General features: G+C 50.6%; 2 protein-coding genes across 5 annotated transcripts in view; both read left to right on the forward strand.

Moving 5' to 3' along the window:
- Positions 1-10,883, forward strand: part of IL17RC (interleukin 17 receptor C) — a 20,950-nt gene extending 10,067 nt beyond the window's left edge. For both annotated transcript variants that reach the window (XM_008577488.1, XM_008577489.1), the window contains 8 exons: positions 6,818-6,868; positions 7,794-7,839; positions 7,998-8,119; positions 8,388-8,447; positions 8,870-8,918; positions 9,889-9,984; positions 10,101-10,139; positions 10,232-10,883. In XM_008577488.1, the coding sequence (XP_008575710.1) occupies positions 6,818-6,868; positions 7,794-7,839; positions 7,998-8,119; positions 8,388-8,447; positions 8,870-8,918; positions 9,889-9,984; positions 10,101-10,139; positions 10,232-10,863 (1,095 nt within the window). In that variant the 3' untranslated portion in view covers positions 10,864-10,883. The remainder of the gene's footprint in view (positions 1-6,817; positions 6,869-7,793; positions 7,840-7,997; positions 8,120-8,387; positions 8,448-8,869; positions 8,919-9,888; positions 9,985-10,100; positions 10,140-10,231) is intronic.
- A 110-nt stretch (positions 10,884-10,993) lies between these two features.
- Positions 10,994-20,376, forward strand: CRELD1 (cysteine-rich with EGF-like domains 1). 3 transcript variants are annotated; one of them, XM_008577491.1, is made up of 11 exons: positions 10,994-11,190; positions 11,690-11,882; positions 12,115-12,197; positions 15,616-15,726; positions 16,070-16,161; positions 16,635-16,811; positions 16,896-16,991; positions 18,208-18,291; positions 18,470-18,565; positions 18,781-18,915; positions 19,730-20,376. In XM_008577491.1, exons 1-11 carry the CDS (start codon positions 11,018-11,020, stop codon positions 19,942-19,944), a joined length of 1,455 nt encoding a protein of 484 aa, XP_008575713.1. In that variant the 5' UTR covers positions 10,994-11,017; the 3' UTR covers positions 19,945-20,376. The 3 variants fall into 3 exon arrangements, with proteins under 3 accessions (XP_008575713.1, XP_008575715.1, XP_008575714.1); XM_008577493.1 differs by having other exon boundaries at positions 18,470-18,546; positions 19,730-19,812; XM_008577492.1 differs by having other exon boundaries at positions 11,162-11,458.
- The last annotated feature ends 201 nt before the right edge of the window (positions 20,377-20,577 follow it).

Raw genomic sequence — 20,577 nt, forward strand, 5'->3', positions numbered from 1 at the left:
AAAGATGACCGGTAAGGGGATCTCAACCCTTAGCTTGGTGTTGTCAGCACCACGCTCAGCCAGTGAGCGAACCGGCCATCCCTATATAGGATCCGAACCCATGGCCTTGGTGTTATCAGCACCACACTCTCCCGAGTGAGCCACAGGCCGGCCCTAAAAACCATTTCTGTAGGGAGGGGTGTTCCACATTTGTGTTGGGGTGTCTTATCCCCTTAGATTTGGCCAGGTGATCCAGGACAGCAGAGGTAGGGGCAAGGGCTCAAAAAGCTGGGGCCTATTCCTGCCCTGCTGACACCCTTCCTGAGGATGTTTACTTTAGAATGGAGGACCCTTGAAGGAAATTTTAATGGTAGTAAAAATACACTCATTGGTTGCGGAAGAAGGGTGGTGCACAGAGTGGTCCACGCAGAGAAGCCCACAGCCCTTGGCCTGGATTCTGAGCCTTCCGGCACCACCTTGCCCCACCGCTCTTCTCACAGGGCTCTGTAGTATACGACTGCTTCGAGGCTGCTCTGGGCAGTGAGGTGCGAATCTGGTCCTACACGCAGCCCAGGTACCAGAAGGAACTCAACATCACACAGCAGCTGCCTGGTGAGTGGCCCTAGAGCCTCAGGGCCCCTAAGTCCTGGCCTCCCTAGTGTCTGTCCCCTCTCGCCACTTCCCTCCTGCATTCACCCTCTTCCTTGTCCTGTTAACTCTCAGGCAGGGGTCTGAGCTTACATACTCCTGAGAGTCAGTCCCTTGGGCCTCTTCTCCCAAGGTGACATGGCTTTCCAGCCATTGGAGAAGGGGCTTTGTGCACTGGATAGATGTGGGTGGTATTTGGGGACAGGGATTCCTCCCCAGTGCCCCCTCGCCCCCGGTTGGATTTCCCCTCTTCTTTCCTTGGCCTCCAGCCCCACTGGAGGCTTTTCTGTGATCTCTCCTCAGACTGCAGGGGGCTCGAAGTCCGGGACAGCATCCAGAGCTGCTGGGGTAGGGGCTAGGGTCAGTGGGCTGGGAAGAGGGAGGGCAAGGTCTGGAGTGTGAGGGACCCTTGGAACCAGCTTCAGATCTGGGCTGACACAACCTGGAAGCTCATAGAACACATTCATTCATTCTTCCATCCATCCATAGCACATGAAGTGCAGTAGCTGCTACTCTGTGCCAGACACTGGGAATATAGAGATGAATCTCTCACTCCTTATAATAAATATCTATTAGTAACCAGGAACTTCTAGCAGACCAAGGCATTGTCAAGTTTTTGGTGCCCCCTTCTACACAGCAAAATTTTTAAAATATTAAATTTTAAAATCGGCTAAGAAAATCAAGGTTCTTATTTTTTCTGTTTTGTTCATTCTTTGTTTTGTATTTTCTTTTTTGTTGTGAATAACATACACAGAAAAGTGTATAAAGTGCATTAATTTTAATGTCCAGTTCAATTGTTTAATTTTTGGACATTTTTGGTCAGCTGGCCAGTAAAGGGATTGAACCCTGGACCTTGGTGTTATCAGCACTACGCTCCAACCAACTGAGCTAACAGGCCAGCCCCAGTTGTGTTAGTTTTTACATATGTATATACTTGCATAATTAGCACCAAGATCAATATATAAACACTGTGGGGCTGGCAGTGGCTCACTCAGGAGAGTGAGAAAAAAAAGATGACCGGTAAGGGGATCTTAACCCTTGACTTGGTGTTGTCAGCACCACGCTCAGCCAGTGAGCGAACCGGCCATCCCTATATGGGATCCGAACCCGGGGCCTTGGTGTTATCAGCACCGCACTCTTCCGAGTGAGCCACGGGCCGGCCCCAAGTGGTCATCTTTTAAAAAGAAAAAAAAAAAAAAAGATATAAACACTGATTTTTTTTTGAACTATTAAATTTTTTCAACCTCATTTTCTTTTGGGTTCTTTAAACATAAACTCGGCCTGCTTTCTTGGCAATCTATGAAAGACTACTCAGCACCAGAGTTTTGAAAACACAGATATACATCATGCATTCCATTTCTTCATTTATTCAGTAAACATTGCTTAGGGCCAGCCCGTGGCTCACTTGGGAGAGCGTGGTGCTGACAACACCAAGTCAAGGGTTAAGATCCTCTTACCGGTCATCTTTAAAAAAAAACAAAAATAAAAACCACATTGCTTTACTTATTCAACAGATATTTATTGAACAAATACTCTGTACCAGGTACAGCCCTAGACATTGGCGATAAATCAATAAACAAAACTGACAAAAATCCCTGCCTTCATGGAGCTGGGAGTTGAGGCTTGGGTGGGGTTCAGGAAGGATACAATAAACACATGGAGATGTGAAGCATACAGTAAGTGAAGTGGTGACGAAAGCTATGGAGAAAATCTGGGGAAGGGGAATAGGAAGGTTGAGAGTTGCAGCAGTCAGGGATGGCCTCACTGGTGAGCCAGGACCTGAAGGAAGTGAGGGAGGAGCCATGTGAGTATCCGAGAATAGAGGAAATAGGCAGTGCAAAGGGCCTGGGGCAGGGGTGTGTTGGGTGTGTTTAAATAATAGTAAGGTGACCAATGTTGTCTGCAGCAGAGTAATTAAGGACACTAGTACTAGGAGATTAGGTTAGAGAGGTCACAATGGCCAGATTTGGTAGGGCCTTGCAGGTTAATGTAGGGACTCTAGCTTTTACTGGGAGTAATATGGGGGCCATCAGAGGGTTCTGACCAGAGGAGAAAGATTTGTTTTATTTATTTTTTATTTTTATTTTTAAAAAATGACCGGTAAAGGGATCTTAACCCTTGGCTTGGTGAAGTCAGCACCACACTCACCCAGTGAGTTACCCGGCCATCCCTATATAGGGATCTGAACCCGTGGCCTTGGTGTTATCAGCACCACACTCTCCCGAGTGAGGTGTGGTGCTGATAACACCAAGGCCCCGGGGTCGGATCCCATATAGGGATGGCCGGGTGGCTCACTTGGGAGAGTGTGGTGCTGATAACACCAAGGCCCCGGGGTCGGATCCCATATAGGGATGGCCGGGTGGCTCACTTGGGAGAGTGTGGTGCTGATAACACCAAGGCCCCGGGGTCGGATCCCATATAGGGATGGCCGGGTGGCTCACTTGGGAGAGTGTGGTGCTGATAACACCAAGGCCACGGGTTCAGATCCCTATATAGGGATCTGAACCCGTGGCCTTGGTGTTATCAGCACCGCACTCTCCCGAGTGAGCCACAGGCCGGCCCCCAGTCTAAGGATTTTTAAGGAAACAACAAAGGGTCATTTGGTGGGTCTGGCCCAGGCTTGAGTGTGCAGAAGAGGTGAAGGAAGTCTAAGCTGTCCTCTTTCTCTCTACTTCTCCCACCAGCCCTGCCCTGGCTCAACATGTCTGCAGATGGTGACAATGTGCGCTTGGTTCTGGATGTCTCTGAGGAACAGCACTTTGGCCTTTCCCTGTACTGGAATCAGGTCCAGGGCCCCCCAAAACCCTGGTGGCACAAAAACCTGGTGAGGACTCCCTCTCCCCAAGTCCATTCTCACTTGAGGCTAATGCCTATGCTGAGGGTGCGCATGCATTATCAAAGGGGATCTTGGGGGCCGGCCCATGGCTCACTCGGTAGAGTGAGGTGCTGATAACACCAAGGCCCCGGGTTCGGATCCCATATAGGGATGGCCGGTTAGCTCACTGGCTGAGCGTGGTGATGACAACACCAAGTCAAGGGTTAAGATCCCCTTACCGGTCATCTTTAAAAAAAAAAAAGGGGATCTTGGAAGAGGACATACCCAAAGCCAGGGGACATTGGTGGGGGAACTTCTGCCTGCCTCAGGTCCTCGACTTTGCTCTCCCTTTCTACCTTTTCCTTGTCTTCTCCAACTTCCCTCTTTCTGCTTGTTCCACAGACTGGGCCACAGACTATTACCTTGAACTTCACAGACCTAGTTCCCTGCCTCTGTATTCAGGTAGGTGCAGAGTCCAACTGGGTGCCAGGGAATTGGGGAGATTAAGAGGGAGGCGGTCCCCACCTTCCTGGTCTCACCACCATCCACACTCCTCTTTGAGGTAGAGCCCATGGCTCCCTGTGGTGGCTGGCCCTCTCTTGACCTTTGCTGTCCTGTGCCTTCTACCTCTTCCTGATCTTCCATCCACAGGACTCCTACTTATGCTTCATAGCCCCATGTAGATGTCACCTCTTCCTTGAAGACTTCCTCTACTCCTCCAATTCCCTCTCTGTTCTCCCCTGGAGGGCAGAGCATGTGCTGTGGACTCAGATTGGTTTGAATCCTGGATCTTGCCATTTTTTAGCTGTGTGACCTTGGGCAAGTCACTTTACTTGTCTGAGCCCGTTTACTATCTATAAAATGGGAATAATAATAGTTCCAGCCTCATAGGGCTGTTATAGGGAAGTGTGCCACATCCAAGCTAAAACATGTTGGCTCTTTCCTCTCCCTCTTATTGTACATTTAATTGGTCATCAAGTCTCATTCATTTTACCTCTGACACTAATGTCTCTCATTCTCTTTCCCCCTCCTCTCCATTTCAGTCCAGTTTGGGTCTCTATCATCTCTCCTTTAGACTGTTTCAGTAACCTCCAGCCCCACCTCCTTGGCATTCTGGGCTCCATAGTCTGCCCCCAGCTGCACGTTTTTCACTATATTTTCCCCACGATTTCCCTTCATGGGACTTTGTTACATCCAACAGAGCTACTAATCAAGATACACCCACCTCTCTGCCTTTGCTCAGGCCATTTCTACTACCTGAAATGCCCTCACCCCTTTTCCATACAACCAAATCCTCCCAGTTCATATGTTATCTCTTTCTCAAAGCTTTTCCCTAACCACCTGGCCTCTCCTAGCTCCAGGTCCCCTTGTACTTCTGTCCTTCCTTGTCCATTTACCACTTCCTTTCTTATTTGGACATCTAATTTCTTCTTGCACACAACAGATGCTCAATAAATATTTCTGAAAAGTGATTGATTTACTAATTTATATATATGTTTTTATCCTTACTATAACTGTGAGTTTGTTTCTTTTTTTTTTTTTTTCAAAAGATGACCGGTAAGGGGATTTTAACCCTTGGCTTGGTGTGGTCAGCACCACGCTCAGCCAGTGAGCCAACCAGCCATCCCTATATAGGGTCCAAACCCGTGGCCTTAGTATTATCACCAGCACACTCTCCCGAGTGAGCCACTGGCTGGCCCTAAGTTTATGACTTTCTTGAAGGCAAGTAAATCATATATAATTCAAGTGTAATGACTTTGCCAGAGCCTTGCACAGTGTCTGGCATACAGTGGGTGCTAATTGCTGAATGAGTGAATGAATCTCTACTGCCTAGTACAGCAATAGAATACATAGCAGATGTTCATGAAATATTTGCTGTGATTTAAATGTCCTTGAGGGCCAGCCTGTAGCTCATTTGGGAAAGTGTGGTGCTGATAACACCAAGGCCACAGGTTCGGATCCCTATATAGGAATGGCCGGTTAGCTCACTTGGAAGAGAGTGTTGCTAACAACACCAAGTCAAGGGTTAAGATCCCCTTACTGGTCATCTTTTCAAAAAAAATTTAAAAATAAAATAAAAAAATAAATGTCCCTGAGATGAAGCACAATGCCTGCTACATAGTAGGTGCTCTTAAATAAAGGTTTGGGCTGGTTGGTTAGCTCAGTTGGTTAGAGAGTGGCTGTATAACACCAAGGTCAAGGGTTCAGATCTCTGTACCGGCCAGCCACCAAAAAAATAAATAAATAATGAAAGGTTTGATGAATAAGTTAAATTATCTAGAGTGCTTAACACAGGGCTAATCACATAATAGGTGCTCTTAAAAAGTCTATCGAGGGGGCCGAGCCCGTGGCACACTCAGGTGAGTGTGGCGCTGGGAGCGCAGCAGCGCTCCCACCGCGGGGTCTGATCCTATATAGGGATGGCCGGTGTGCTCACTGGCTGAGCGCGGTGTGGCTGGTCTCAAAAAGGACAAAAAAAAAAAAAAAAGTCTATCGAGGGTGGCTAGTTAGATCATTTGGTTAGAGCTCGACCTTGTAATACCAAGGTCAAGGGTTGGGATCAAGCGAACAAAGAAGCAAAAAATAAACAAAAAAGGTCTATTGAAAGATTAAGTGAATATGTCTTTAGTGTCTGAAACAGCACATAGTAGGTGCTCACAAAATGACTGTGGAATGAATTGAAATTAATTACCAAATGTCCCCTGTTCCTACCATACTGCTAAGACGCATAGTGGGCACTTATTAAAAATTTGTCAAGATAAGATGTTGCCAGTGTTCGGAATAGTGTTTGCTGGAAGAATATATGTGTGCCTCTCTAGGGCTTTGTAAAAGGCGAGGAGACCCTTGTGAAATACCGGCTGAATGAATGCGTCCCCAGTGCTTAGCAGAGGGCCTGGCACATACTCATGCAGGGTTGGCTAGGTTGAGCTGACCTGAGCCGAGCCCTGTTTCCTTTTCAGGTGTGGCCCCTGGAGCCCGACTCCGTCAGGACAAGCATCTGCCCCTTCAAAGATGGTGAGTGAACTGGCCGGAGGCCGGGGTCGGTGGGTGCATGGCTCACGGTGACCCGCACCCTCTCCCTGCAGACCCCCGCGCACACCGGAACCTCTGGCGTGCCGCCCAGCTTCAGCTGCTACCTTCGCAGAGCTGGCGGCTGGATGCGCCGTGCTCGCTATCCGCCGAGGCGGTGCTCTGCTGGCAGGCACCGGGCTGGGGTTCCTGCCAGCCACTTGTCCCACCTTTGTCCTGGGAGAATGTCACTGTGAACGTAAGAGATGCGGCGTGTGGCGCCCGGGGTTGGGGGGAGAAAGGGGAGCCCAGGGGACACCTTTCGTGACCCCCCCCATTCCCCCCCCCCCCCCCCGCTTTCTACAGAAGGCCCGCAAGTTCCCTGTGCTGAAAGGCCACCCTAACCTCTGTGTCCAGGTCAGAAGGGGCGCCAGAGCGATGGGCTGGGGGCGGACCTCGCACGGACCCCCAGACAAGTCACTGCCCTCTGCACCCACTTTATTCTTGGGCCCCTACTGTATAGTGGTTACGGCTTCCTTTCTGGGAGTTCCACTATTTACTTTAGCAGTGCATGGGACCCTAAACAAGTTGCTCGACCTCTCTGAACGTCAGCCTCTTCATCTGTTTAATGCAGATGGGTGATAGTTACTAGGCCTCAGGGAAGTGCTTGGAGAAGTGCTTCACCTTAGGGACTGGCACAGACTAAATGCTCAATAAATGTTAGCTGTTTTTATTATTGCTATCATCATCCTGTTTCCCAACCTGTAGAATGAGTTGCTCTACAACTTCAAAGGGTGATTATAAAAATATTCATTTGTTCAAGATTTATTGAGCATCTACTATGTGCCAGGCACTGTTTTAGGCACTTGACAGTGACTAAAACTAATAAATGTCCCCACCCTCATAAAACTTATTATGTTCTAATGGAGAAAAATGGACAATAGACATAGTAAGTAAATTATGCAGTATGTTAAAATTGTATGCAAATACTATGGAAAAATGAGGAGGGATAAGGAAGGATTGGATTTGCAATCTTAAGTGGGGCGGTCAGGTGAGAAGGGAATCTTCTCTTTGAGAAGGTGGTTAGATGCGAAGGGAATGTATAAAACGCTTCGTAATACATGAAAAGAGCTTTAGCACAGATGACCTCATAAGGCTGAGGCTGAGAAAGGTGGAGTGACTCCTAATTATCCAGCCTTGAACTCACATCTGCCTGTGGTCAGGTCCAGAGAGCAGACTCCCAACCCGACAGGTCTCCTGTTGCCTGCCTCTTCTCTTCTGGTCTTTCTGGCCTTGGCTCTTGCTTTTCCTAGTGCCTCTAACCCCGACCCCTTCCAAGCAGGTGAACAGCTGGGAGAAGCTGCAGCTGCAAGAGTGCTTGTGGGCTGGTAAGTGGGGCCTGGGGGAGGCTGGGGCAGGGAGGCTGCAGTAGGGGTGAACCCTGGAGGTGCCCGCTCCTGGCAGTGAAGGTCAGGGCATGGAGGGGGGACAAATGGCAATTCTTAGCAAGGCTGGGCCTCACTTAGAGTGGCCTCTCTCCTTTCAGATTCCCTGGGGCCACTGAAGGATGATATGCTGCTGGTGGAGACACGAGGCCTTCAGGATAACAGATCACTCTGTGCTTTGGAACCCAGTGGCTGTATTCTACTGCCCAGCAGGGCCTCCACGGTGAGGGTTGGAGGACCCTCCTCCATAGACCTCTTCAGCTCCATCTCAAACCTGGGCTCAAATTGTACTCCATCCAATATTCCCCTACTCTGTGCCAGGCTTTGTGCTGGTCTCTGGGAACATGGGGGTGACTCAGACCTGGACCCTATTCTCGGTGGCCTCTCAAAAGTCTCCCAGCCCCTCCCCACCCCCATTCTGCCCAGCTGCAGCCTGGTGGTCTCCTCAGTGGTGCCCCCAGGTGACAATCCCCCATCCCTTGGATTGGCAGAGGGCAGCTCGCCTTGGAGAGGAGTTACTTCAAGATCTGCAGTCAGGCCAGTGTCTGCAGGTGAGTAGGTAGCAACAGGCCTAAAGCTAGAACTCATCTACTATTTGTACTTATTTTGTGTCTAGCCCTGGGGACATTAAGAGTAGAAGAAGCAAAGTTCCTGTCCCCAGGGAGCTCACTGCTGACTAGAGACCAGTAAACAGATAATCAGTCACATCCATAGGTGCTAAGTGTTGGGTTCCAGAGAGAGCTTCAAGGAAGGATTCTTCCTGCGGGCCAGGTTTGGTATGGAGGAAGTCCTAGCCCAGGCAGCAGCACAGCATAAGTAAAGGCAGAGAAGCTGCAGGAACTGGCTGTGTGTGAGGGGGTGGGGGGGACATGCATAGTTGAGGATGGGAATTGGAAATCAGGCTCACCAGAACTTGGTGGGTGTTGAACAACAAGCTGGAGGCTCTGGACTTGGTTCTGTTTGTATCTTACAGCTATGGGATGATGACATGGGAGCTCTGTGGGCCTGTCCCATGGACAAGTGTGAGTATTACAGGAACTGCCCTTCCTTTCTGTACCAGGAGCTGGAATCTTGACAGAGACCACTCCTGGGGGCAATGACCTTGTCCTTCCCAGGCTCAGATAAATCAGGTCTTCCTTCATTCATTCAAAAAACATGATGAGGGGCAGGCCTGTGGCTCACTCGGGAGAGTGTGGTGCTGATAACACCAAGGCCATGGGTTTGGATCCCATATAGGGATGACTGGTTAGCTCACTTGGGAGAGCGTGGTGCTGACAACACTGAGTCAAGGGTTAAGATCCCCTTACCGGTCATCTTTAAAAAAAAAAAAAACAAAACATGATGAGAGCCTGTAGGGATTCCAGGATCACCAAGAAGATACATACAATTCCTGCTCTCACCCACAGAAAACTAGAAAGACATGAGCCAAACAATCACTACTTATATTTAGTAAGTGCGAGCTATTGAAGCATATACAAAAGCATGAACTCACAATCATTGAGTTATTGAAGCACTATAAAGTGTTCAATGCTATAAATTTGTAAAATAAGGACTTGACCTTGGTGGGGTGAGGAGGAAAGTTTCCAACCACACTCTAAGGTTAAGCTAGGTGAAGTGGGTAGAGATGAATTTTTGTGGAGACTGTGAGGTACTTTTTTGATGAACTCCAAGGTGACAATATTAGCTGCCACTTGAGCACTTAACAATACTCAACAATAAGTGCTTTATGTGTATTAATATATTTAGTACTCACAACAACCTCATGAAGTAGGTACTGTTGTTATCCCAAGTTTACAGAGGTGAAAACTGAGGCAGAGGTGAAGTCACTTATCCAAGATCACCCAAACAGATGAGCTATGTTCACATCCAGGCTCTGACGCTGTTGTGGACTTTGGGCAAATCACTTTATTTCTGTAAGCCTCAGTTTCTCTCCTCTGTGGAGTAGAAGTGTAGGGTTTCTTACTAACTCGTCTTCTTCCCTGGGTCTCCCAGACATCCACAAGCGCTGGGCCCTGGCGTGGCTGGCCTGCCTACTCTTAGTCTCTGCGCTTTTCCTCCTCCTCCTTTTCAAAAGGGACCACGTGAAAGGTGAGCGCTTCCCAGCCCCCGTTCCCCAGGGGCAGGACCAGAATGGGCCTGGGAGTTTCTCCGAGGGAAGGCGGTGGCCATGCTCACTGGCTGCCCCCATCCCTCTCCCCTAACAGGGTGGCTGAGGCTCTTGAAGCAGGACATCCGCTTGGGGGGTGAGTGTGAGCAAGCGCGGGGCGGGGGGCCGCCGCCAGCGGGCCGGGCCTCTGGCCATCTCACCCCCTCCCTCCTCTGTTCTCTCTAGCAGCGGCCGCCAGGGGCCGAGCGGCCCTGCTCCTCTATTCCGCCGATGACGCGGGCTTCGAGCGCCTGGTGGGCGCCTTGGCTTCGGCGCTGTGTCGGTTACCGCTGCGCGTAGCCGTGGACCTATGGAGCCGTCGTGAACTGAGCGCGCAAGGACCCCTGGCCTGGTTCCACGCGCAGCGGCGCCAGACCCTGCAGGAGGGCGGCACTGTGGTCCTGCTTTTCACGCCCGGGGCCGTGGCGCTGTGCGGCGAGTGGCTGCAGGACGGGGCGGCCGCGCCCGGGGCGCACAGCCCGCACGACGCCTTCGCCGCCTCGCTCAGCTGCGTGCTGCCCGACTTCCTGCAGGGCCGGGCTCCCGGCCGCTACGTGGGGGCCTGCTTCGACGGACTGCTCCACCCGGACGCCGTGCCCACCCTTTTCCGCACCGTGCCCGTCTTCTCACTGCCCTCGCAGCTGCCCGACTTCCTAGGGGCCCTGCAGAGGCCCGGCGCCCCCCGCCCCGGGGGGCTCCGGGAGATGGCGGAGCAAGTGTCCCGGGCCCTTCAGCCCGCCCTGGTCAGCTGCTTCCAGCCCTCGGGGATTCCGGGCCCGGATGCGGGATGGGACCTGGGGCGGGGAACAGGACTTGAATAAAGGCATACGCTGCTTTTCTATCCACGTTGCCCGCATGTATCTCTACGGTGGAGCAGCTAGGCTGGCAAGATGAGCTCCCTCGCCCCGCGGCCCTTTAAAGCTGGGACAGGTGCAGCCCGGCGCCGCCTCTGGTTGGCTGGCGTGGGGTGACGTAATGGCACATGGCCTGCCGCCATTGGCTGAGGGCGGGCTCCGTCCCCCGGGCTGCGGCGCCGGTGGAGGCCGTACGTTTTACGCAGGCGGTGGCAGAGGCTGCGTTGAGGAGACTGAGCCGAAGGCACTCGCGCGCTGGGGCGGTCGTTTCTTCCTCTTCCGCGCTCTATGCGGGTGTGGATACTCCCCTTACCGGCTTGTGGGCCTTGCCTCTACCCGCTTGCGAGGCTCCGAAACTGATCCTTTCTCTCCATATCCGGATCCGGGCTCCTCCCCCCAGGACCCGGTTCCGGACTCCTCCCCCAAGACCGCCTGACCGGCCTCCTCTCCCTAATACTTGGAATCTGACACTTTCTCCTTAATTCTGCTGATCTGGCCCGTAATAACCTTCTTCAGACCCTAAAACAATGGGCTGACTCCTGCCCCCTTGCCAAGAATCCAGGTCACCTGCCCCCCGGTAACGGGGATAACGTTTCCCTCCCGGAATTGCAGATTAGGCTCCTTCTCCCACCACCTCATTCCCCCTGCCTCTGCAGTGCCCTAGTCTGGCTTCCCCTACTTTTAATAACGCAGATCTGGGCTCCAGCCTCACGGCACCCCAGAACCGACCCCATTCTTTCTCACCCGGGGTCGAGCTTCTCCAGTGAACCCACGCCACGCCCTCTATTTGCAGGTCGCCGGCCTGGGAAAAGATGGCCCCACGGCCCCCGAGGGGCCTGGTACCAGCTCTGTTCTGCAGCCTGAGCCTCTTCCTCAGCCTCCCAAGCCTCGTGTGGCTCCAGCCCTCTCCGCCTCCCCAATCTTCTCCTCCACCTGAGCCCCATCCGTGTCGTACCTGCCGAGGACTGGTCGACAGCTTCAACAAGGTGGGTGCACCGGCAGCCTCGTGGGAGGGGGCTCAGCTACTACAGCACAGCGGTTGAGAGTGGGAAGCTCTGAGATGCAAATCTGCATTCAGATCCCCTCTTGGTCGCTTACTAGCTGTATGGCCTTGAGCAGTTTGCCTGTGTGTGCCTCAGTTTCCTGTTGTATAAAATAGTCAAGTGCTAGAATGTGCAAGGCATGTACTTAGCTATTACTAATTTTCTCCATTTCCAGGGCCTGGAGAGAACCATCCGGGACAACTTTGGAGGTGGAAACACTGCCTGGGAGGAAGAGAAGTTGTCCAAATACAAAGACAGGTAAGGGACTGGGGGGTGAGGGAGAGGGTTGTACACCTCTCAGTCTTTTCTGGAGGGTTGTACACCCTCTCAGTCTTTTCTCTATTGGTTGGGGGCTGGGGACTCTTGAGGAGCACTTAGTCATTCAACAAATATCATTGAACATCTGTAGCACAGCAGTAAACAAGACAAGCAAAAATCCCATTTAGAGGGTTGTACACCTCTCAGTCTTTTCTCTATTGGTTGGGGGCTGGGGACTCTTGAGGAGCACTTAGTCATTCAACAAATATCATTTTTTTTTATTTTATTTTATTTTATTTTATTTTATTTTATTTTTTTTTAAATTTTTATTTTGTCAATATACACTGTATATGATTATTATGGCCCATCACCGACACCTCCCTCCCTCCTCCCTCTCTCCCCTCCCCCCCATACACTGTATATGATTATTATGGGATTATTATGGCCCATCACCGACACCTCCCTCCCTCCTCCCTCTCTCCCCTCCCCCCCATCAACAAATATCATTGAACATCTGTAGCACAGCAGTAAACAAGACAAGCAAAAATCCCATTTTCATGGAGCTTTCATTCTAGTAGAGGAGACAAGCAGTGAGTAAGTAAATAAATATGTCAGGTGAAGAACAGTAAAGCGAGATAGACTACAGAACAACAGGAGGCAAGGTGTTCAAGGAGTGACATTTGAACAGAGACCTGAAGAGGAGAAGCAAGCTATGTGAATCAGGAAAGGGATTTGGGCAGATGGTGGGACTGAGCTTGGTGTATTTGAGAAGTGGCTGAAGTGGAGTGAGCAAAAGGGAGGGTGGTAGAAGGTGGAGGCCCAGGCCTTGAAGGCTACAAAAAAGGATTGTAGAGTTTATTCTGAGTGTAATTGGGAGCCACTGGAAGGTTATGAGCAGAAGTGTTGTGGTCTTGCCTATACCTTTAAAAGATTACTCACTGCTATATAGCAAAGAGACTATAGGGGGCCAGTTGGGGAGGCTAGAGCATAGTCAGGCATGAAGGTAACACGAGCTAGCATGGTATCTAGTGGTGGATGTGGTGAGAAGGGGTGCCATTCTGGGTATATTTTGCAGATAGGCCAATAGGACTTGATGGTGCATTCATTATAGGGTATGAAAGAAAAAGTAGAATAAAAGATGTTTACTAGGTTTTGGGTGAATAGTGGGGCTATTTTCTGAGACGGTAAGACTGTGGAATCAGAAAGTTTAGGGGAGAGGAGGAATCAGGCACGCTCTTTGAACATGTTGGGGTAAGATGTCCATTAGAAGTACAAATAGACTCGATCCAAGTCTGATGTTTGGGGGAGAAGTAGAAACTGGAAACAGGAATTTAAGAGTCATCAGCAACTAGTCAGTGTATAAGGCCATGGGAAGATACGAGATTACATAGAAAGCCAAGGCCTGAGCCCTAGGCCCTCCAGCTTTTTTTGGTGGCTGGTTGTTCAGGGCATCCAAACCCATAACCTTAGTGTTGTTATAAGGCTGCACTCTAACCAATTGAGCTAACCGGCCAGCCGTCTCCAGCTTTTCAAAGTCAAGTTGTAGAGAAGTCAGCAAAGACTTGGAGTTAGACCTGGTTGTCAATTATTTTCTTTTCTTTTCTATACTTTTGTTTTATAAATCTGGTTGTCTGTTGTTACCATTTGTAACCTAAGGAAGGTCACTTAACTTCTCAGAGCCACAGTTTCCTCACCTATAAAATGGAGATGTTAATACCTGCTTTGCCTATTTCATAGGATCGTGGTAAGGATCAAACTGTGATGCCCAGTAGGAATGAAAGGTTTTGCTATTATGTAACATTGGTCATTCTTTTCCCACTTGATGGGCCTCAGTTACCTCATTAGGAAATGAGAGGATTGGCCAAGATAAACCCAAAGGCACTTCCAGCTCTATAATGGCTCCTGGGTTGTTTTTTTAATTTTTATTTATTTATTTTAAAAAGGCACTTCCAGCTCTATAATGGCTCCTGGGTTGTTTTTTTAATTTTTATTTATTTATTTTAAAAGATGACCAGTAAGGGGATCTTTACCCTTGACTTTGCATTGTCAGCACCACGCTCTCCCAAGTGAGCCATGGGCCGGCCCTGGGTTGTTTTTAATAATCTTCTCCTATATGGCAGGTACTCTGTCAGGTGCTTTAAATACATAATATAATATGAGGGTACATAATTTATTTATTTTAAAAGATGACCAGTAAGGGGATCTTAACCCTTGACTTGGCATTGTCAGCACCATGCTCTCCCAAGTGAGCCACGGGCCGGCCCTGGGTTGTTTTTAATAATCTCCTATATGGCAGGTACTCTGTCAGGTGCTTTAAATACATAATATAATATGAGGGTACATTAAAAAGTTTGTGGAAAAATTGAATTAAAAGATAATATGAATCTTCCTATGAACTTTTTGAAGACCCCTCATACATCGTATATTTATATGTTTATTTATTATTTTTTAATGGTGGTAAAATGCACATAAAAAAACTTAACCAAAGGGACATTTAGTACATTCACAATGTTGTGCTACCATTGCATCTATCTATCACTGTCTTGTTCCAAAATATTTTCATCACCCCAAAAAGAAACCGCATATTTGTTAAGCTCCCGATTCCCCCTTTCCCCCAGCCTTTGGCAATCACTAATCTGCTTTAAACAAGCAGAAATCTCTGTGGATCTGCTGATTCCACTGGAATCAAACAATATGTGGTCTTTTGTGTCTGACTACTTTCAATTAGCATAATGTTTTCAAGGTTCTTCCAAGTTGTAGCATATGTCAGTACTTCATTCTCTTTTATGGCTGAGTAATATTTTGCTGTGTGGATATGCCACATTTTGTTTATCCATTCATAAGTTGATAGACATTTGGGTTGTTTCTACCTTTTGGCTGTTGTGAATAGTGCTGCCATGAACATTGATGTACAGGTTTTTGTTTCAACACCTGTATTCCATTCTTTTGGGCATATACCCAGGAGTGGAACTATTGGATCACATGGTGATTACATGTTTAACCTACTGAGGATCTGTTTTTCCACAGTGGTTGCACCATTTTGCATTTCCACTTGCAACGTAGGAGGGTTCCAATTTCTCCACATCTTTGCCAACGCTTGTTATATGATATCTACCCAGCAAGGGTATTATATTCCATTGTTCAGATGCAAGAACTAAAATATCTTCCAAAAAACCTGCAGGGGAGGTACTGTTGTCCCCATTTTACAGATGAGAAAACAGAGGTTCAGAGAGGTTGTCTCTGAAGGTCACACAACTATATTTGAACCCAAGTCTGTTTGGTTCCTGAACCAAAACCCCTTCCATTTTGGCCCACTACCTCTCCTTGGATGTTGTCATGGGCATGAGGAAGGGTGGAGAGAGACCTGAGGAGGGGTTGGGTGGAGCCTGTTCTCGCCACTCCTGCTTTGTCTGGTCAGTGAGACCCGCCTGGTAGAGGTGCTTGAGAGCGTGTGCAGCAAGTCGGACTTCGAGTGCCACCGCCTGCTGGAGCTGAGTGAGGAGCTGGTGGAGAGCTGGTGGTTTCACAAGTGAGTGGTGTGGCACCTTCCCTGGGAGTAGGACAAAGGTGGGGCCTAGTGTTAAGGCCTTGGCTTGGCCAAGAACCACAGGGTTGTATGCTGGGGGCCATGTCCTGGTTCAGCTCCTTCCAAACCCACATCTGCTAAGGACATGCTGGGTGACCCGTGCTCCCACTTTGAGCCTCAGTTTACCCTTCGGCCAAGTGGGGAAAGGGCATTGGACAGGTGGCCTTATGGGTCTTATGCCCAAGATGGGTTGAATCACAGATTCTGTGGGAGGTAGGGGAGGTGGGCAGCACCTCTGACACTGTCAGGGTCCCTTCCTCAAGCCCTCCCCCTGCCCCTGCCTCAGGCAGCAGGAAGCCCCAGACCTCTTCCAGTGGCTCTGCTCAGATTCCCTGAAGCTCTGCTGCCCGTCAGGCACCTTTGGACCCTCCTGCCTTCGTGAGTTTTTCCAAGTTCCTCTTGGGGAATGGGAGGGGACTGCTGAGGTCAGAGATCCAGCCCTGGCTCTGCCTCTAGCTGGCTGTGTAAGCTCAGGCTACTCAGATAACTTCTCTGGACCTCAGTTCTCGCCTGCCTCACAGGGCTAGTAAGAAGAGCAAATCAAGGGGGAAAGGCTTTGAAAAAAGATGCAGGGGCTGGCTGGACTGACGTATGGTTGTGGTTATTATCATGTATTAGGGAAATGCTGGCCCCCGGGCTCTTTGATTGTCCATGCCAGATCAGATTTGTAAATAACCTAATTGTGTAATAGGCTGGTGATTAAATAAATTTCTTGCAGTTTTATGACAAAATATTATGTTGTCATTAAAATTAATTTTCCTCTCCAAAAACTTTAATAATATGCAGAATATGTATTCTCTTATATATCAGGGTTGTATATAACATCTCACCGGTTTGGTGTCTGCCTACAGCCTGTCCTGGGGGCACAGAGAGGCCCTGCAGTGGCTACGGGCAGTGTGAAGGGGAAGGGACACGAGGTGGCAGCGGGCACTGTGACTGCCAAGCCGGCTATGGGGGTGAGGCCTGTGGCCAGTGCGGTCTCGGCTACTTTGAGGCAGAGCGCAACACCAGCCATCTGGTATGTTCGGGTAGGTAGCCAAAAGGTGTGGTGCTGGGCAGGGACAGATGGGGCACCCGCCTGCCCATTCTCATACTGCCCCCATTCCACCTAGCTTGCTTTGGCCCCTGTGCCCGCTGCTCAGGACCTGAGGAATCAAACTGTTTGCAATGCAAGAAGGGCTGGGCCCTGCATCACCTCAAGTGTGTGGGTGAGTGGGGCTCTGCCTGGGTCTGGGGAGGATGGGAAGAGCCCAGGCTTGGTTCCTCTTTCCCTTAATTCACACATGCCCGGGCTCGACCAGCACAGTCCCCATCTTCACAGACATCTCAGCCTGGCTGGGAAGGCAGAAGAGTAACAGCTACTTAGAGTACAGACTGACCTGTGTCTGGTGAGAGATGGCCCCGATACAGCTCAGTGGAGGTGGTGGAGGGAATCAGGAAAGGCTTCTTGGGGGTGTCGTCACTTCGGCCAAGTCGTGAAAAATGTTTTTTTTGGTGGCTGGCCAGTGTGGGAATCTGAACCCTTGACCTTGGTGTTATAACACTGCACTCTAATCACCTGAGCTAGCCAGCCAGCCCAACGTCTTGAAAGTTGAGGAAGGGTTAAGCCAGGGAGATGATACTAAACTTGGGGTCAGGAAACCTGGGTTCAAGACTTTGGTCCCTTCCTAGCCACTTATATAGACCAGGGTCAAAGCTGAACTGCTGTCACAAAAAGATCCCCAAAAGACTACCACTTAGAGAATGCAGGGGTTTATTTTTCTCTCATATCGCAGTCCCAAAGTGAGTGGTCCAGGCTGGCAGGGAAGTTCTGCTTGTCACAGTCATTCAAGGACCCAGATTCCTTCTATATTACTGCACATTCATCCCCTTTGGTGTTGTCTGCATGCTGGATGCCAAGTCACAGGCACCTCCACGTTCCAGCACTCAGGAAGTGAGAAGGGGAAGAAAGTACACGGAGGAGCCACGCCCATTGTTTTAAGGCTAAGCTACAGGGGAGCACAGTCTTTCTGTTTACATCCTGTTGGCCAGAATTCAATCACAGGCCACACTTCACTGCAAGGCAGGTTGGAAAAGGTAGTCTCTGGCTGGAGTCCAGCCGCTCCTCTACTTCAGTGTTGGTGGACAGCTTGCAGTCTCTGCCACACCATTTAATCCTGGGCAAGTCCATTCCCCAACAACCCTGGCCTCAGCGTCCCTGTTAATTAAATATGGATTGAGGGCCGGCCCGTGGCTCACTCAGGAGAGTGCGGTGCTGATAACACCAAGGCCCCAGGTTCGGATCCCATATAGGGATGGCCGGTTCACTCACTGGCTGAGCGTGGTGCTGACAACACCAAGTCAAGGGTTAAGATCCCCTTACCGGTCATCTTTTAAAAAAAAAATAAATACGGATTGAAATTCCCACCCTGCCTGCTTCTGCAGACATCGACGAGTGTGGCACAGAGCGAGCCAACTGTGGAGCTGACCAGTTCTGCGTGAACACAGAGGGCTCCTATGAGTGCCGAGGTCAGTGTCCGCTTCTGCAGAGGAGTGGCCAGGAGGGAAGAGGAGCCACTCCGTGCCTGTCCCTCCACACTTCCGCCTTCTCAGGCTCCAGAACCCCACCCAGTCCTCCTCTTTCGGAGCATGGCTCCCCCAGGCTTAGGGGCAGCTCTCATCCTCTTCTCTCCTGTCCCTTCTTCAGACTGTGCTAAGGCCTGCCTGGGCTGCATGGGAGCAGGTCCAGGCCGCTGCAAGAAGTGTAGCCCTGGCTACCAGCAGGTGGGCTCCAAGTGTCTCGGTGAGTCTCCCACCATGGGGCAAAGGCACCTGGGAGCGCCTTGCCCACCATGCTTTAAGAGGGAGCTGCAGTATGGCCAGTGCAGGGGATGGAGGGGTGGAATGTCACCTGGGTAGCAGCAGAGGGGAGTGTCAGGATGTGAGTGAGACAGAGTCAGGTGCTGTGTGGGGGACCCTGGCAGTCAGGACCCTGACCCCTCCCCACCCTCTCTCAAGATGTGGACGAGTGTGAGACAGAGGTGTGTCCAGGAGAGAACGAGCAGTGTGAGAACACCGAGGGTGGTTATCGCTGCGTCTGTACCAAGGGCTACAAACAGGTGGAGGGCATCTGTGTGAAGGAGCAGATCCCAGGTGAGCCCTGGGGAGGGGTGGGGGAGGTCCTCATCTGGGGGAGGGCAGGTAAGCCCCTTCTCCAAGTAGCTACAGGCTTTCCCCCACCTGCACTGCCACCCAGACTTCAGGAGGATGCACTGAGACCTGGACCGTAAGTCTGATCTCCAGGTTGGCATTTGGTGGCCTCACTCCTCCCACAGTAGAAAGAGAGTCGGACTTGACATCAAATCACTCTGCCTCCCTAAGCCTGTTTCCTCATCTAATGGGACCAGTCCTTGCCCTGGCCTGCTGATAGCTGTCGTAGGCCCTGAGTGTGGTGAGGTGAAAGGTAATCCTAGCGATGATGATAAGGGACGATTTCTGCAGCTCTTACTGTTAGATGCTTTTCCAAGCACATTACACGAGCTCACTTATTTAACCTGAGACAATCCAACGCCGGAGGTATTATTCTCATCCCCATTTTACATAGGTAGAAGCTAAGATGCAGAGAGAGAGGTGAAGTCACTTGCCCAGGGCTACATGGCAAGTAGGTTGCAGAGCTGGATTTGAGTCCAGCCCGTCTGGCTCTGGAGCTGGGCGTATAATTTGCTCTGCCCATGACTTGCCCACAGCATGGCTTTGGGCAAACCCCTTAACTTTCCTGAGCCTCAGTTTGCCATTCAGTGACACAGGGATAACTAGTCCTTGCGGAGTTGTTCTGAGAGTAAATGATGTTATGTGCCTGGCGTGCTGGGCAGGCGTGCCAGTAGTGATAAACAGGTGTGTGGGAGTCCTGGGGAGGCACCAGGAACTGGGCTAGGAGTGACAGGCTGCATCTGTTGCTCGTCCACAGAGTCGGCGGGCTTCTTCTCGGAGATGACAGAGGACGAGCTGGTGGTGCTGCAGCAGATGTTCTTTGGTGTCATCATCTGTGCACTGGCCACGCTGGCTGCTAAGGGCGACTTGGTGTTCACTGCCATCTTCATTGGGGCTGTGGCCGCCATGACTGGTTACTGGCTGTCAGAGCGCAGTGACCGTGTGCTGGAGGGCTTCATCAAGGGCAGATAATCCCTGCTGCCACCTACTGCCCTCACAGGTCAGGCCTCCCCCCTGCTGGACACTCAGGGCAGCTTGGTTTATTTTTGAGAGTGGGAAAAGCACCCCCTACCTGCCTTACAGAGCAGCCCAGTCACCCAGGCCCAGCAGACATGGCCTTAGGTGAAAAAGTAGCCCAGTAGGTGGATGCCATGAGATCTTCGCCTGGGGGCACTGGGCAGGCTTCACAATGTGTGTGAATTGTAAAAGAAAAGTTTCTCTTTATGGTGGCTGCTAGTGAGCTTTGGCCCCTGCCCAGGATGAGGGGTTCCCCACAGGGGTGGGGCCATCACAGCCCCCCTCCTGCTAGCTGCATGCTGCCAGCTCCTGATCTGTATTCACCCCATACCCCCTCAGCCATTGACTTATTTATCTCAGGAAATAAAGGTCTTGGAAAATGGAGAAGTTTCTAGTCTTCCTATCCCCACCACCACCACCACTTTGGGGAAGTTTTCTAAAGCCCTGGGAAATTGAGGGCTGCCCTGGTGGAGGAGTAGAGGAAGGACAGAGAAGAGGCTTGGCCCAAAACTAGCATTAGAAGAAGGGGGATAGGGCCGGCCCGGTGGCGCACTGGATAGTGCGCCGCTTGGGAAGCGCGGCAGCGCT

Source organism: Galeopterus variegatus, unplaced genomic scaffold (assembly GCF_000696425.1).
Source record: "Galeopterus variegatus unplaced genomic scaffold, G_variegatus-3.0.2 Scaffold1520, whole genome shotgun sequence".
NCBI lineage: Eukaryota > Metazoa > Chordata > Mammalia > Dermoptera > Cynocephalidae > Galeopterus > Galeopterus variegatus.

Coding starts and splice junctions, on each gene's coding strand:
- CRELD1 (XM_008577491.1), top strand. CDS start 11,018: ATGGCACATGGCCTGCCGCCATTGGCTGAGGGCGGGCTCCGTCCCCCG. Junction 15,727..16,069: donor GAGAGCTGGTGGTTTCACAA/GTGAGTGGTGTG, acceptor CCCCTGCCTCAG/GCAGCAGGAAGCCCCAGACC. Junction 18,916..19,729: donor TGTGAAGGAGCAGATCCCAG/GTGAGCCCTGGG, acceptor GCTCGTCCACAG/AGTCGGCGGGCTTCTTCTCG.